The sequence below is a fragment of the Anoplolepis gracilipes genome, chromosome 17 (assembly GCF_047496725.1).
Source record: "Anoplolepis gracilipes chromosome 17, ASM4749672v1, whole genome shotgun sequence".
NCBI lineage: Eukaryota > Metazoa > Arthropoda > Insecta > Hymenoptera > Formicidae > Anoplolepis > Anoplolepis gracilipes.
Window position 1 is genome coordinate 5600786 of NC_132986.1, and position 18843 is coordinate 5619628.

Sequence of the window (18843 nt, forward strand, 5' to 3'; positions counted from 1 at the left end):
CGTTCTTAAATAACTTTGATATTGCTGTTTTGAAGAAAAATGTGGATGAAAAATAAATGTAAGTATAATTTTTCTTCTTAAACCGAGTATAATTTTTCTTCCTGCTGGTTATAAATCCGCTAACTTTGTTTCTTTCTTGAAAAATTTTTGCGTGGTATAAGTTAGAATAAATATAAATATATATTCATATATATATAAATTCATATGATATAAATATATATATTCATGTAACAAGAGTTTATTAAATACAAACATACTGTTTTCTAGTTGGAACGATGAAAGATAAATATTTATTTACTATTTTAACACAAGATCTTGAAAAATAAGATATAGTCTCTCTAACGTTTTCAACGTACATCGCGAATATTTTCGTGCGAGATACTTCTTTTGAGAACGTGATATTTAATCGGTTGTGGGAAAATCGAAGAGCGATAAGGCGAAAAAGGGAATGAGGAACCGATATAAGGAAGAGATAAGACGACGACCTCAAAAATCGACAAAGGGCTTCGTACTCTCCAATGGATCCGCACAGAGAGCGACAAGAATCTCTTGGAAATGTGTCTCGAAAGATCTTTCTTCTAGTCGCGCCGCAATAATGGTAGAATTCTGGAAATGGAAGGTAGCCGTAAACGAGCGGCAATCTCTCAGTATTCATCGGAAAATCGTGTTTACAGTAAAGTATCGTATATTCGATACGAAATAAATACAAGTGTTATTTCGTCAATGAACTTTTTTTTTATATGAATACTTTTATATGAACACTTTTTTTGAACGCTATTGTGAAAATGGTTATTATGTAACGCGAAGCCATGTAGAAAAGAAAACTTAAAATAAATTCAGGAAGGTCAACGCGCCGTACATAAATAGTGAACGATAACATATAACGTTCTTTTAAGAGCGTTGTTGTCAATATAAAAACATCTTTAAAAAAATAAGAATAAAATAAAAATTAATAATAAATAAAAAATAATTTTAAAATCAACAATTTTAAAAAACCACATAACAATTAAATAATAAGGTAAGTGAATTATCTCTAGGTAGAGATTGACAGCTAAAAATCGAGTAAATATGATAGGTTTTTGTATTTGAAAACTATGTATTATTTTCTACAGATAATACATCTTCTATGTTTTAATTGTGCATATCAAGTAACATTTACGTGTTATATTATTACAGCAATACATCGTTATATTATATTATATTTATAAAATAAGATAAAAGAAAGCACATCTACTCTATATCAAAAGGAAAATTAATTATTTAATTAGAAATAATAGATATTATGTCACTTTCTTTCTTATATTAAGTCTTTAATTAATTATTAATTAGGTGAGTGTATAGGTAGAAATTAATCTTTGTTGATTTTAATTTACATTTACATTAAAATCAAGATAAGATTATTTAATATTTTATTTAAGAGAATCTTACATATCCAATTTTTTATTTTTAGGTTTTCTTGGAACTTAAATAGTATTTTTTTCTATATTTTTAAAGCCTCATAAATGTGAATATTCAGATGCTAAACAATTTAATTTTGTCGTATTTATGAATTCCATTGGGTTGATAGCGCTGTTAATGTTCGAATTGATCATCGTACGCGCAACCGTAGTTCGCAATCTATGCAAATAAGCATCGCTTTTGATGATCGGCAGGCGCTGAATGCCTGGGCGAATTGGAAAAAGCTGGCCAAAGTCTGCCATCGACAGGTGCTCGATCAGACTGTCGCGCTATAGCTTTTCAAGAAGAATGCCCGCTCTGGGATGTAATACTCATCCACATGCGATGTTCTATCACTAGATAACTATACTGTCTCGTATAACTTTAACCGTGGTCAACATAAACTTCTTTCATTCAACAACTTTTATACAAAAATATTCAAAAATATTTTGCACATAATAAGATAACTGTTAAATTTCGAATAAAATAAGTATATATATTTTTTATATATAGATATATCGTCTAATATATATATATATATATATATATATATATATATATATATATATATATATCAAAAAGTCTCCGTTAGTACTTAATTATAATTTCTTTAGCCATTAACAATACTATAAGATTTTTTAAAGATATCGTAAAAAAGAAAATATTTAGATTGGTTCTTTCTAGATTGGTTAAAATTCATAATTACTTTGCAACAGTAACAAAGTTTTATTTACTGCAAGTAAACTAAATCAGGAACTTTCATTAAGAAGTTGCGATTAACAATTATTATAATATAGTTGAAATGACCTCCCAAACTTTGTCATAATTGAAAAGGAAGAAGTTAATAATGAGTTATTAATTTCGTTTCTATCATAATGTCATAAAATTGACATTCTTATAATTAAAGCTCTAGATTAATTTCTTGTGCTAATTCCGGTTCTATAAATCATTTATAATAATTTAAAAATTAAGAAAAAAAAAACATTCTACTTTCTGATTATTTTTACTGATTTAGAAATCTTATTCTTTTTTCTATCTATTCGACTATTTCGGCAGTTGGATTTTTTCATTATGAATAATTCAGAGTAAAATTATATAATGAATCGTTTAGTATTTCATAATAAAATTAGGAGAAAAAAAAGAATAATAGAAAGTAAGAGATTAAATCAACGTTTTATATATCAGCGTGGCTATAAAAAATATTACTTTTTATCTTGTTAGTACTTAATAATTTCTATAATTTTATTCTTTTTATATATATATGTATAATGTACGCGATAATATCGTTAAGCACATTCACGATTAAAACTTTGAACGAAATTTTTATTAAAATACTATTTCTATTTTGCAATCAATAATATTTCATATATTGCGCCTGATAGTTTAAACGCATTTTGGCGTACTCAATAAAAAAGCAATTATTATCTTGATTGCTTTCTTTGGAGCTTTTACGAGAGCTTTGCGCTAGCCTTAGATCTTAGAAGGATAATGCGTCGGCGGCGGGTGCGATGGAGACGGCGCCGAAAGAGGCGCGCGAGCTAGACAGTAGAAACAGCCACCGAGCACAGACCATGGCTAGTAGTCAGTCGGCGGTCGGAGTCCGCGCGCGACGGATCGTGAGGTGACAGGCTTGTACTACTTGTTCGTTCGCTCGTTTGGCAGCGGTGCGACGATACAGTTGACTCCGCGTGAAACGGGAACACGTGCATGCGTGCGTGTATTTCGTGTGCGAGGATAGTGAAAAGTGCGCGTGTTTCTAAGACGTACGTCGCGCGTGGACGAAAACTCGAAATATCGGATATTTATACGAGAACCTCGTCTCGTCCGAACCGGCTCTTCGTACGTATTTAGTTGCGACTCGTGCAACACGCGCTCGTGATTAAATCTTGGCTAAATTTGCGCACGAATTACATTCGAATTGCTTTCGCTAGTAGACGGCGACGGTGTGCGATTTGGACCGATGCATTTCGGTGGGCCGTGTGACAAAAATATCCACGAAAAATGTCGGCAGCTCGCCAAGCGGCCTCGAGAGCACACCCGTCGTGCTCCTTTAAGGCAGCTTTGATAAGATAATCCAGAAATATATAATCGTCGATATAATGGCGCATCGATGAGCGCAACGAAACAAGATATCTACGTGATATTATTTCGTTATTGTAAACGACCTTGAACGGCTTTGAAAAATTGACAGATTTTTCGAAGCGATAACTGCAGATTTCTTGAATGTCGGATCTCAAAATACGTGTCAGGGATATAATAAACCCATTCTCGACGTTCGATCCGAGGGATCCATATTAAGGTTCCTTTTTTATGAGGGAACGAATTTCGTGCGAGCGTGACGATATAAAAGCGTATTCGCGTCTGGCGTTTATGGAGCTCTGAGATTCCTCGGAAATTATGCTACGCCCGAATGTGGACCGCGAGATATGGAGCGAGAGCACGAACGCGCGTCTATTCTTGAGGAACGTTCGCGGCAAAGGCTGCACCGCGCTTTTACAAAAAGAGTAGCGCGTCAACCGCTGAAAAGGAATACGTGCACAGAGAAAGGAAATGTCAAGTATTCCAGACACGCGTATGTGAAAATTCGTTCGTCCAATCATTTTTCTCTTTCTCAGAATTTCCTCAATTGCCACACGTTTCAAACGTGACGTAAGTCAAATTTTAAAACTCTCTTAAAATAATCATCTCATCGTGTCATAATTAATGATCGACATTATTCTTTGGTACGAAGCTATCGCTGTGAAACGACTTGAGTGCAAAGAAATATGGTATTCTACACACGTACCGTTTCTATAGATGACGCGTTACTGTAAAAAAATTTACTTTTATTTAAAAAACAATGTGGCTATGAATAATGAATAGACAATCTTCAATAATGGACGAATATAAACGTTGAAAATTTATCGTATTAATATTTAAATTTTAATTGCATTAGTTTTTTCGTATTCACACGGGTAAAAATAAGAGAGCAACAATGCTTGCAATATGCAAAACTTTAGCAATTATAAATTCTATATTCACTCATGAAATCAACAATCTTCATGAATAAATAAACTAGTACGAATGCAATAAAAAAAAAATCAAAACAATCTACACATCTGACGTGACATTGTTTTTCCTTTTAAATGACTCTTGTCATAGAATTTGTTTAAAACATCGATTATTTTTCTGTTTATTTCAGGATATGAATGAAAACTAGAAAATATAATTGAAAATATAATTAAATTCAGAAAAATATTTAAAAAATGGTACAAGTCAAAGTATAAAAATTTCGTGAAAAAAACAATTTGTGGAAATATAGAATAAAATGTATAATTTCTTTAAGATAAGGAACCTTTGTATTTTTACTAATTTGTTAAATTCACAAATTCTGTGAACTTTCTTTATTACAGAGACAATGTTAATCGTAAAAAGTCATCACACGTTAGACGTATGTAATTGAAAAAAATATCATAATATATAATGTGAGACATGATTTAAAGAAAAGTTAAGTGCAAAACATCAATGATAAAAAACTCAAAACTGTTACTGCGAAAGTCAAGGAAATTACGACAAAACTCGAAAGAGTGTAGACAGGACTCGATTCTGCCAAGTAGCCCTTCGTCGCCAGTCATGCATATTCAGCCGAGCATAGGAAAAAAGGGCGATAACCCCAGTGTGGCCGTGAATGCAAAATACTTTGCAACACGAAAAGCTTTTAATGAAAAATTTAAAAAATGCAGGGTTGATGACTTGTATTATTCTTTTCCTATAAATATGAAAATTGTTACGATAATCATAATTTGAATATTAAAGCTATTAAAAGTATTGATAAATATAAATACGTATAAATGTGATTATAATCATTTTATTTCTATAATCCACTTTATCCTCTACTTAAGAATCATTACGCAATATTTTTTTTCTTCGAAATTAATGTTGTTATATAAAAATTGGAATATATTTCACTCTTTTCTTTTGTCATGTCAGATGCAATTTCACGTAAGAAATTATAAATTACAGAAAATATATATTTTTCTGAAATCTTATACTTAATATAAAACATTATTAGTGGTTCAGTTATATTTGTTGAGAAAATAAACTATTCAAATAATTGATTTAACAATTGTAGGTGAAGAGTCTCAGTGAAAAGCTTATATTCGTGATATTGCAGCGCGAAAAGGCGTCACCGTTCGTCGTTGAGTGTCACACGATTTTTACCTCTGCTCTGTTGACGCTGCGGCGCGAGCTAAACGATCGTTTTTATTCCCTATAGAAAAGAAGTGGATCCGCGTCGAGGGAGAAAATGAACGGTGCGGAATAGAAATGGTGCGAATGTAGGAGACCCCGAGGAATAGAAAGTCGTTCGCGCGAAACGTACATTCGCATTTTAATATGATAAAATTACGAGCAGCACGAAAAGCCGTTGTCTTGTCACGATTTGTCGAATCAAATGGAAAAATAAAATGGATTTATATGTAAATCGATTAAACGATTTGTAATTCCCGTTTAAGTTCAATCGGCTTTTCGATCGTGCGCTTTTTAGCCGTGCTACACGACATTACAGTAACTCGGTTATTTCGTGTGTGGTTTCTACTCGCGAATATAATGCGTGGAATATAACGTATAAGCAGAGCAAAGCCCTTGCATGCACGCGTACGAATCAACCCGTTACAATTGTATCATTTGATCGTCTAGGATATATGTATATTATAAACAGCTTTATCCTGTCGCTCGTTGCTTGATGTAATTTCCGCTTTTATAGCATATTATCTAATGTAATACGACTATTTTTAACAACAGATTATATTTGAGTATAGAGTTTCAAATTAAAATTAATAAATAATATTGTTTTAATGAAAATTGTGAGGTACTTTTCATATTGTTTTGAAAATGTCGCAAATTATATTATGATTCTAAAAGAAAAAAGAAAATAGATAAGTCTATACTGATTTCTTAAAATACTTTTTGAAAATCGAATATCGCTAATCGCTTTCGGGTGAGAAGACACCCTTCCTAGCAGGAAAACGACAGCAATCAGATAACTTGCGAGAAGAAAGAACTTATCGGTTTTCAATTTAACCTTCGTCGCTTTAGTTCTTCGGGACGCAATTGTCGCGAAAGTTCACAGCGATTGACAATGAAGTGCACATATACACACGTGACACATAATATAATCATATACGAAGAGCGTACATGATTATGCACACACATATACGCAAGACGCAGCCTCCCTTGCATTAGCTCTCTCATCTCCCTTCGAACTTCTGTCAACATTTTCTAGAGCGACTGCTTCCGTTATATTCACACTGATATTATCCGGCGAGTGTCAAGTTGTATCATGTTTCATTTGTAAATTATTTTTTCCGCGAGTCTATCTCGGCACCTCTCGTCCATTCGACCGTCCATCCTATCTGTTACCCTATCCTATCCCATCCTATCCTGGCAAACGCAGCCCTAAAATATTTATGTGCACAGATACCGGGTTTTCGAGCGTGGTCCAATCGCAGCCACCGTACGCGAGAACGCCGCGGGCCGATTAATATAAAGCCACCTGATCAAATCGCGTTCGATTGAAAAAAAGAGGAAAAAAAGAAGAGAGAACAAAACAAAAATACCGTCATTTCGGCAACGCATGCCGGGGGCATTTCGCGCGATCACGTACCTCTGCGAACTATACCGATTCGCGCTGAATTCCCACGAATTTCGAGAGGTCGTGTCGCCGTGGGAAATTAATCGGGCGTGAGTGTGTGCAGCTCGATCGACAAAAGTGGCTGTTTTCCGAATACCGGAACTCTCCTGGATTTCGGATTGAATATCAACAGTAAAAGGAGAAAACGCCAAAGGAGGTGCAAAGTGAAAAAGGTTCGTGCCTGGTCGGAAGAACTGGATAAGCGACGCATACGCACACGTGGAAGCCTGACAGACCGTTAAATGAATGTTGCGGCGGGTGCTGGCGATCGTGACGGGCAAATCGAGGGGGCACGGCAGGATCGCTCGATTTAAATTCATAGATGTGCGAGCGGACGGGCCCACAATGGTGGCTCGGTTCCCGCAACATGTTCTACTGTTACTCGTACTCGGTGAGTAAGAAACACACTCGCGGGTATTCTAACAAATATGTCGTGAGGTAATCACGCTTCCCTTCAACGATATTGGATTTGAACTAATAAGAAAATGAGAAAAGTTAATAATGTTTCGAGTTTTAAAGAAATAAAAAAATTTTAAGAGCTTTGTTAACATAAGAAAAATATAAAGAAATAAAGTAGAAAAAATTTGCTTCTAAATTATTTCTTTGAATTAATTTAATTATAAAATCTTGTCTTTATTCAAGAATTTATTAAATTTCATAGTTTCAGAGGAAATGTAACAGTTATAGAGAATACTTGGATATGCATCCTTTCCTTCCTCTAGATATTTCAAATTCATATATAATTTAAAATAAAAAAATGCATGTCTTAATATGTTTACAATAATTTCCAAAAAATACTAGTATTTTTTCTCTTCTCTTCTCTTCTCAGTTTGAATTACAAGTATCGATTTAGTATACTTATTTTGAAAATAGAATAATTTAAATTTTAAATAATACGTTAATATATGGACATGATATCTATCCATATATACATGTCGTATTAAAAATTTATTGTTTTTCGAAACTTCATTTACGCCATCTTCAAAAATAAGCAGGTCATATGTCCTCTATATTTAGGCACCAGCCAAGTTAACCCGCCATGTGTGCGCGCGCGTCTAGCATAAACGCACATATAACGTCTGTTGATTTAGCTCTTTTTCACTGTTTTCTTTTTTTCTTGGCGACACGCAGCCCTGACTTGCGTCGTATCGAGTTTCGACACTTGGGAGGTTTGTCTAATTAAAGCTGTAGAAACAGTGCAATAAGCATACCTCTTAGATTTTATATAAATTCGCGTGTAAGACTTTTTATATAAATAATGTTATCCATCTCTTAACACAAAAATTAATTTGTTCTTACGAAGTAAAACCTAATTTCTTACGTTGAGATAATCATCATTATTCTCTTTTGTTTCAAGGAAAACTCTAAGAGAGTCATTTTACACGCAGAATTAATTTCAATGTAATCTAGTTTTTGTAAAAGATTATATAGTGCATTATAGAGAGAAATAGAGAGAATTTTATGAAATATTTTAAGGATTTTTGCAAATAATACCTGGACAGTCACGATGAAAAAAGTGACGATACATGTGAACAATTAGAATAAAAGTCTGGCTTTTACAACGACCAAAATGATAAAAAAAGAAATACTCTTATGTCATTTAGTAGCAGTAACTTTTATACGTGCTTTCATCAAGTGACAAAGGCGAATGGAATTTAAATGCGCATAAAACGCAAACACGTTCTCGAGACACTTCATCCAGTTTTTTTTTATTGCATTCTATCTATCTTCAACTCACAGCGCGATGCGAGTGCAAGGAGAATGCAGTGCTGAATAGTGTCGTTGCGCAATGCAGTAGATCTACCGGACGTTAAGTTTTTGTTCGCCTCACGTTCGGATCCGATATGAACTTAAGGTGGTACGTTCGGCTAATCCGCCTTGAAGGCGGGTTAGCGGGACGAGAAGTAGAAGTTTAATTAAGCCAGATTACAGCAACCGAAATGAATAAAGTTTCGTCAAAGAGGATCACGAAAGACATCTTTCTCGTTCCGGGAAAGATTCGGCAAAAATAAGATCGAACGTCTTGGCGACAACAAATAAAACATTAGCTCTTATATATAAATGCACGCGTGTATGTTTTTATTAATTTAAAATAAAATAATAATTCCCTTAATAGATAAAATTCAATTTATTGATGTTATATAAAATATGTGTTGTTACCAAAATATAACAAAATAAATTCAAAAATATCGTAAATATAAGTAATTTGCGCAAAAAATAAATAACGTATTTTGCCTCTTTTCAATTAAATATACGTTTGTTGAAATTTAACTATATGTAATAGTATAACAATCATTTAAGTTCCAACGATTTCCCCATTTATTTTTACATTCAATTTTATAATAGCATTCAGTTTTCAAGTGTAAAATACAAAATTTAAGTGTAATTTCGATGAACATGGATATCGTTTTCGTCTGTATGTTAAAACACCGTCCAATTTTTCGAATCAGTTCACATAGTCGCGCACGCACAAACGACATTTTTTTCATGTTAAATCGATAACACATCGAACAAACGCCGATAGAGAGCCCTTGGTTGATCACGTAGCGTCAGATACTACCAATTGCATCGTTAATTCACAGATATACGCTCGGCGAACGTGCCGCAATTTCCTGAGCGCGACTGTAGGCAACGACTTTGTTCAATTTGCAGATTTTCTTATCACTTAGCAAGCTTCAATCGAATGCCAAACAATATTATCCCGTATTATCAGTCTAGTCCATCTCAAAGCAATCGAACAACACTGCGTGATATTGAGCGAAAATTGTCGTTATGACCAATAATTGAGCCTAGATACGAGCATGCATCGAAATTGGAACACGGAAACTGCACATATTACTCACAAACATGAGCAATATTTGGTGATGATGAGAACTGCAAATACGATCATTCGAAATTTGAGGCTCAAAATTTATGAGATTTATCTGCTTGACGTTTATATGATTTTTTAAATATTAATACTATATCGCAAACAATAAAAATTCTTATTGTTTAAACAAAATTGTTTTATTCTTTATTGATTAAACAAAAAAGATCTCGTGGATTACCGAAATATACATATATATTGTCTTTTTACTAGATATATAAAAATTTTCTGAAATAGATTAAATTGAGAAAAATAATGAAAATCGTAAAGAAAGATAAGATAATTGAAATTAATAAATAAAACATATTATTTGACATACCCTGTATTCTTTCCGTACAAACTATTGGATTGTTTCTGATACGAATTCACCACGGAAATGTTGATGGAGTCCTTTGTCGATCACAAGTATCATTGTCGAGCGATAGAAACATCGTTGATTCACGGCTAACATCCAGTCAATTGCTGTTTACTTTAATTTTGCTGTTTAATTTGCTGTTTATTTCTTCTACAACTTCAATCAAACGGTTAACATTACGCGTTAGTCTACTGTAATAATTAAAATCGCGTTTAATATAACTTAATATAATTCAACAATGCGCAAGTAATAAGTATCGCGTTGAGAAAAATTATCGATTTTCTTGTTGGAACGACTTTTGGCAAAGATAAAAACATAAATCAGCAAACAATGTGCTACATTCGATTGTCCATTAACGAGATTGGCGTACGTTGCTGTTTCGTATCGCAGATTGCACTTTACTCTGCTGTATTGCATCCAATAGCAATGTTATAACGAGATCCTCATCAAACCATATAACGTTTATCGATCACATTAATTTTGAGAAATCATTATTATTGCAGCCTTGCACTATTTCGAGTCTAAGATAATTATTGCCAATTAATTACATATCGTACATACATATAAATCAATTTTTTTTAGTCAGATAAAATTAAATTGTTGTTTCTTCTATTTGTTAATTAACTCATAAATAACACACACATGATTGTATAATGTAATAATATGTGTCTAATACATAATTAGCGTTATAATACAAGTTAAAAAAATAATATTTATATAGAGCACATAAAAAATATACATAGAATTATAAAGAAAAATTGTTGTAATTGTGAAGGATCCACAAGAGATCATAAAAGATCAAAGTTTTTGAATTTATGTTTGTTGTATATTTGCAATTCTTTCTTTTGCATATAAACACATTACACACGGTTTTTATCTCGGTCTACTATTTCCATTTGAAAAAAAAACGGCATGAGAGATGAAGTCTCGCAGGTAGAAAATGTAATACTGTGTCCTCGCTTCGTAGAGGAAAAGCGTTCAATTTACATTTGTTTACAACAACGAATGGTTGATATATCTATCATTGTATTCAAATTTTTCTCTCTCGTATCACTTCTCGAAAACAAGCATAACTTTGCAAACTTTACTATACAGATGTAGCTTTTTTACTTGGCAAATAAAAATACTTTTTCCCTATCTTTAGTTAATGAAAATTCTTCAAATGAGATTTCAAATGTAATATATTATATTTGTCAGTATTATCGATTTTAATTTCTGTGAAAAATAATATGTCTTAGCCAATATTGTATAGTTTTAATCTTCAGGCTGAGATAGCTCATTGTCAGTGTATCTTATTTAGTGTGTGCAGAAGATCAGATTTAATTTTTACGTGTTGCCATAAACTAAATAATTCTGACTTTGAATGATTAATCTTGAATTAGTAATGTAATTGTTATGATCCGTGATAAGAATAACGTAATCAAATAAATCACAAGTTAATATAAATCAATAATGTAATGTTTTCATTAAAATGTTCGATACCAATTGAATTTTTCAACCGATTTGGATGAGTAAAATTTAATTAGTGTAAAAATTACATGTTTGATACAACTTAAAATATACAACATGATTAATAATTGCTTAAATTATACGCCGTTATATTTAGAGAGACATATGAAAAAAAAAATAATGTTATATTGAGATGGTGACCTAATTAGAAGACAGAAGCAGCAACTGCATTTCTCAATACCGTAAATAATCGGATTGCAAGAAATATAGATTAATTTAATAATTCCATTTTCATCAAAGATATATGGATAGAGATAAATATGTAATATAAAAAAAAATAACCACTTTAATTAAAGTTTAATTAAAAGTTGAATCACAAACAAACTTAAATTTTTAACAAAAGAATTCACGTTTTAAATTCATTTGATATAAATAAAATCTACAATTCTCAGGATAATCGAATTATTGTACGATAAATCATAAAAATTTGTCATGTTTTAGTTAAGTTCGTTAAATTTTTTCAACATTATAATTTTTTGAATTTGACTTTTACAATATTATCCATATATGTAAGTGAATATGTATGTAATATCAAGTTTGACAAATTGTCACGAAGAAATTATAAATGTAATTGATAAAATTAATATAATATTTATTGATCACAATTATTGTTGCAGTTATTTGTAGAATTTTTATCAAGCTTCAGCCAGATTATCGATAGTTCTAAATTTATTTATTTATACATATATTATATTGTTTTATTCTATTTTGTTTATGTTTAGAATTTTATTTTTTTAAAGTATTGCAACTAAAATTTAAAAAATACTAAAAAATAACCACAAAAACACAAAAAAGATATTTTCCTCGTAAAATGTCTCTTATTTATCCAGAATGAAAAATTACTGTATTTCTGTATTATAAGAAGACCATGATAATGGATATTGGAGCCGTAGTAGAATTTTAACGAAGCTATCAAAAACGTTATTGTATTTTTAATATTCTGCAAACTCGTTAGCATTGCTATATCTCAGTTATTAATCTTGAAATAACATCGACAATGAAATTCAGGATTTCGATATTACGAAGAATGAGTCTCTGTGCATGAAGTTGCTTGGCGTATACGTACTATAGCTGGTCCGTTATGATGATAATGTAGTTATGACAAACAAGAATCGTAAACATATATATACGTGTTTCCATTGGAGAATAAACCATGTCGTGGCGAGCGGAAGGGAAACTGTTATAAAACGATTTTCCTATAAGTGATTAGCATCTAGATGCAAAACTATTGTGTAGCCGATTTAATGGAAAATGGTGCAGCCTCGTTTGCGTTATGTACTTTCTAATCAATCGCGTCATTAGATAGAAACTATTATTTAATGTTAAAAACTTTATTATTTAATTAATTTATATTTAATTTAAATTAATTATTAATCTTATACTCCAGTCATTATAAACTTTCTTCATTCGTGTATTATATTATTATATTATTATATATTATATATACAAAATTTGCATTATCTCTCGGTATATAAGCACAAATTTCTCGCCATAAAATAAAATTACATTTTGCTTTATTACGCTTTCAAGAAATACCTAATTAACCGCGAAGACCTGTCAATACTCATCGATAAAACGATACCTTGGCGACGTTATAGTAGATGACTAAAGTTTGTAGTGGATATCTCTAGGTTCACGTGACAAGAATTGAGTGCGAGCTGCATAACGGGTAATCCGATCGAACATCGACCGTGTTTGCATGATTGTAGATGCCACATAAATATATCCGTTCGATATGCACCGCATTCAAATGCACCGCCGCATTCGCAGGAGATTCTCAGCTACATGATCGGATCAATTTGTAAGTTTCGAAGGGACATTTCGTGCTTTGCATTGCGCACCAGAGATTTGTGACAAGTAGACGTATAACTAACCGAGGTCAACTCTTAGAAAAGTAGCAGAGTGAATTGTTAAAAGTGAACGTTAAAAGACTTCAAATATAAATTAATTTCAAAAAACTTTTAAAATCCTACTAAATATTTCAATTAACCAAATTTTGAAGAGAATCAAATGTATACGCATTTTCGTTTTTAATAATCGATATTTATAATTTTAAAAATTGTATAAAGGGAAAGAAAGAAAAAGACATCAAGTCTTGCTACAATTTGAAATCACTATAAAGCTAAGAAATTCTTATATGGTTTCGTGCAATAATCCACCACTAGAGGCTACTCGGAGGCAAATGGAAATACATTTCAGGACACACGGTCCAACAATTTCCATCTTTTGAATATATCCCGATTCCCTCCAAAGGAACCCGGTCCTTTCTGCAACGTCGGCGGCAGATAAAATCCGCACGATTAATAGACGTCCACCGCCTTTTTGCTCCGCGTGCGCGTTATCATTCCTGCGAATTGTTCTGCCGGGGCTCGATGGTTCGAATTCTGGCACGCCGACAGATCTTTGGTGAAATATAAGTTATTCGTGATCGTTCGTGGAATGTCCCACGATGGCGCCCATTTCGACGCTGCGAATAGCAGGAATAATAACCGACGATGACCGTACTGAAGAAAGCCAGCAGCTCGGCGCAAAAAAAAAAAAAAAAAAAAAAAAAAAAATAGACGCGCAAAGAGCAGAAAACGGGAGGAGGATTTTTATGTTCAAGATAGAATAAAAGAGCGGTTCTCTTAGAGATTTTACGACTGCGTCGATGTATTCGCCGGTGTGAATATAAATTGAGGTAATTGAGTATGACTACTGACATTCGCGCTACGCGTTTATCAGCGAAATTGTGGACGCTCTATTTGCAATGTAAAGCAACTCATCCTGTGACACGACTCTAAGGTAAAACGAGACGCAAATGCGCTATGACATGCTCCCAAAAAGTATTCTATTTATATAAAAAATAATATTTACATTGTTTAAATTATATGTCATAAAAGCAATATATACATATAAAAATACTGAAACTATTAAGAACTTATAAAGAGACATTATTGTGAAAAAAAGAAAACTCTATAAAATAATGACTAAAATTATAATTATTATTAAGTAAAAATTATATAAATATAAAGAAAAAAAAATATATACATATAAATTATAATTTATTGTAATATATGTATTATGCATATATCATTTATACGTAATATGTATTTAATTTCTAAACAGAAAATATGCAAGTCAGCTTTATTTTATGTAATTCTGCGAAAATAATTAAATTTGTATAATAATTGTATATTCTACTATGTACAAAATATTACATTTTATTTCTAAATTAAACTTCTGTGTCCACGTAAATTTAATATTTTATTTTGCAAATATAAAGTATAATGTATACATGGAAAAATACGGTACCACATACTATTCATAAAAAAGAATAGTAATAATATTTTACATTGTAATAATATGTTCTACTTCTCTCTTCTCTTATGCTTTTATTAAGGCGAGGATAAATTTAGGGTCGTTTCACTTGAAGTTAATATATTACGCCGACAATTCTTTTACGCTATGCTTTACGTGTGCTTTAATTCTAAAAAAATGGAAAACACATGAAGATTTAAAAATATAATAAGCCAATAAAAGTACAGACAAATTAATAAATGTTGTTAAAACATACAAAATTATATTTTGTTGTAATTAATGATATAATTTCAAGTTTATAATTGAAAGCAATTTAATGTGTTACATTTTTTGTAATAGTTACTTTAAAAAAAATGTTAATTAATTTATTTGAATTAATATTACCATTATTACAAGCAGAAATAATATATATATATATATATATATATATATATATATAAAAGACACATATATAAACACTCGCACGTGAAATATATAAACACATGTGCATATGTAAATTGTTCAAATAATTTCACGTGGCAGGTGCACAGACTTTTGCAGGCAAGTATCATAACGAAGGATCATAAAAACACGTTGAAGAATATGGAAAAGGTGACGAAAAAGAAGAAAAGCCCGAGACCTGTGAAATACTCAAACGAGCGTCAGCATTAAAAGAGAAAAATACTTTAACTGCATAAAACGTGGCTCCAGCAAAACTTAATAAACATCAACAGCAAAAAGTAATATCAAGAAAATATGGAAATCTCTATGAATGTTTCACGATGTCAAGGGAATGATAGGACTTCTCAAACTTATTGCTTTATATTTATGATTTAAATGTAACTGTAATTATCAACAAAAAAGCATATAGCTTGAAGCTAAATATAGAAAATGCAAAATAGACAATTTATTTTAAGAATATATACGAAAAAATTATTTTAAGAAAACATACGAAAAAAACACTTATCATAATCATAGAATTAATCATTGGAATTAAGTATTTATACTGAAGTATCCATTGCGCTTTTCTACACATACGCATTATGCTTAACGGCTTAACGATGAAATATGGCACTTTTCGCATTGAAAGGTTCGATCGATACGAATAAAAACGGATAAAAAAAAGCACCAACCTATTCACGCAGACCGCGCATAAACCCGTGCTTAAAATCCATAACTTATGTGCTCGTGCATCGATGAGAACAAAAAACATTGCAGTGCAGAAATGTAATGTTTTATATGCTGCACTTCGTAACATTTTTCCTCTGATCTACGTGAGTTGTCAATGTGTAGTTGCATCAAACGTGTGTGCTTTTTATATAGCACACATGCGAGTTAAAAAAAAAAAATATATATATATATATATATATTATATATTTTACACATTAATAATAAATTAAATAAGAGCACACAAAAATAATTTAACATGAAATAAATACTTGTGATTATAGCTAATCCACTTGACATCAAAGAAATAAAATTTAATTTCTAATTGAAATTAATTTTATTTTAATTAATATTAAAAAATATTATAATATTTTTAATTTAATACAATAATCGATTATAATCAATTATAATTTTCGTCATTATTTAAAACTATTAAAAAATGAAAAATAAAAATTGATCTGATTAGTACTGAATTAGTACTAATTTGTACCACCAAAAATAAATTTGTACCCCGTGCAAATTAAAAAAAAAATTGTGGTCCTGCTAACTTAATATTCAACTATTGTAATAAAAACCATGAAAAAATGAAAAATAAAAATTGATCTGATTAGTACTGAATTTGTACTAATTTGTACCACCAAAAATAATTTTGTACCACCGAAAATAAATTTGTACCCCGTGCCAATTAAAAAAAAAATTGTAATGATTTAATGGTTTTTATTACAATAGTTGAATATTAAGTTAGCAGGACCACGATTTTTTTTTAATTGGCACGGGATACAAATTTATTTTCGGTGGTACAAATTAGTACAAATTCAGTACTAATTGTATCTGTTTTGTTTCATTTATTTTTTTAATTTTTTCTTTTGATCCTGCTAGCTTAATATTAAGTTGGCAGCGCCACGATTTTTTCTGAATTGGCATGAGGTACAAAATTATTTTTGGTGGTACAAAATAGTACAAAATAAGTACTAAATAATCCATTAGGTCCCATTTGATTTTGCTGATTTGGTCCTGCCAGCTTAAGAGAGCTGATATTCTTACGTGTAGTTTATCATAAGAGTTAATCAATTATGTTAACAATTGCTAATTACAAAGATTATAATTAGCTAATCGTATTTTAAAGAATAATACGATATATACGAAGTACGCATACCTATTCCTTCGAATGTTGCCGTACATATGACAAGAGCAACAGCGCGGCTACGTCTGTAAAGGTCGAGCGCCGAACACTGTCTGACGATGTAAGATAACAAATTCCTTATGCCTATAAAATAATACGACATATATATGTCGAATACGTACTTGTTAACTCTCGAGCGTTGGCTGAACAATAATAATTTTTTCATCTCTCTGCTTTCTGCGCGACGCAGCGGTCCTTTCCCCCACTTGCCTTCCCCCACTATGTCCTATGTCGTGTCTTCCTACGTCACGCATACCAAGGATACAAACAAGGACGCGTCACTATTTTTTACAAAGGATATTCGGCATACCTACGTATATTATTTTATAGGCATAAGGAATTTGTTATCTTACATCGTCACATAGTGTTCGGCGCTCGACCTTTACAGACGTAGCGCGCTGTTGCTCTTGTCATATGTACGGCGACATTCGAAGGAATAGGTATGAGTACTTCGTATATATCGTATTATTCTTTAAAATACGATTAGCTAATTATAATCTTTATAATTAGCAATTGTTAACATAATTGATTAACTCTTATGATAAACTACACGTAAGAATATCAGCTCTCTTAAGCTGGCAGGACCAAATCAGCAAAATCAAATGGGACCTAATGGATTATTTAGTACTTATTTTGTACTATTTTGTACCATCAAAAATAATTTTGTACCCCATGCCAATTCAGAAAAAATCGTGGCGCTGCCAACTTAATATTAAGCTAGCAGGACCAAAAGAAAAAATTAAAAAAATAAATAAAACAAAACAGATACAATTAGTACTGAATTTGTATTAATTTGTACCACCGAAAAAATAAAAAATAATTTTGAATTAAAATATCAGCAATGTTTTTAAAGTTAAATAACAGTTATTTTGTAAAATTGTATTTTTTATAACTATAAACAAAATTATTATTACTAAACAATTACAAAATATACAGTTCCTGTATATATTAAAACTTATTTTATCAAAAATAAAATGCGAAGTTCACATAGATGATCATTTTCAATACAAAATTTAACATTCCTACATATTTAAATGTTATCTAGTGACGTGTTCGATATTAAACTAACAGAAATGGATTAATAATGATTCACTGGTTTTATAGGGCAAAAGAAGATTATATTAAAATGTATAAAATCACGCGAATGTCTCGATTGCTAAATAAATGAAAAAAAACTCAGTGTGATTTCGTCTGCTCTACTGGCGCTACATATTGATTTAATATCTATTGTATTTCTTTTTGAAAACCAGTTATGTATTATTTTCTGTAAATTATTACTTTTCATTATTATTTCTATTATTATCACATCTTTTATTTTTATTATTCTTTTCATTATTTATTTTTATGTATTATTATCACGCCTATATTTCATTACA

At 31.2% G+C, this 18843-nt stretch overlaps 1 protein-coding gene and 1 long non-coding RNA gene across 5 annotated transcripts in view; one reads left to right on the plus strand and one right to left on the minus strand.

Annotated features, from left to right (window-relative positions):
• Positions 1–2986: 2986 nt before the first annotated feature.
• Neto (Neuropilin and tolloid-like) overlaps positions 2987–18843 on the plus strand; it is a 116387-nt gene continuing 100530 nt past the window's right edge. The window contains exons 1-3 of one of the 4 annotated variants that reach the window (XM_072909940.1): positions 2987–3276; positions 4053–4086; positions 6895–7499. In XM_072909940.1, coding sequence (XP_072766041.1) covers positions 7355–7499 — 145 coding nt within the window. In that variant the 5' untranslated portion in view covers positions 2987–3276; positions 4053–4086; positions 6895–7354. The other 3 variants (XM_072909941.1, XM_072909938.1, XM_072909939.1) reach the window with 3 other exon arrangements.
• LOC140675437 (uncharacterized) lies at positions 15221–17532 on the minus strand. The gene is made up of 3 exons (XR_012048397.1): positions 17441–17532; positions 16251–16387; positions 15221–15307 (listed from the first exon to the last, which is right to left on the minus strand). It is a non-coding gene; the product is annotated as an uncharacterized lncRNA (long non-coding RNA).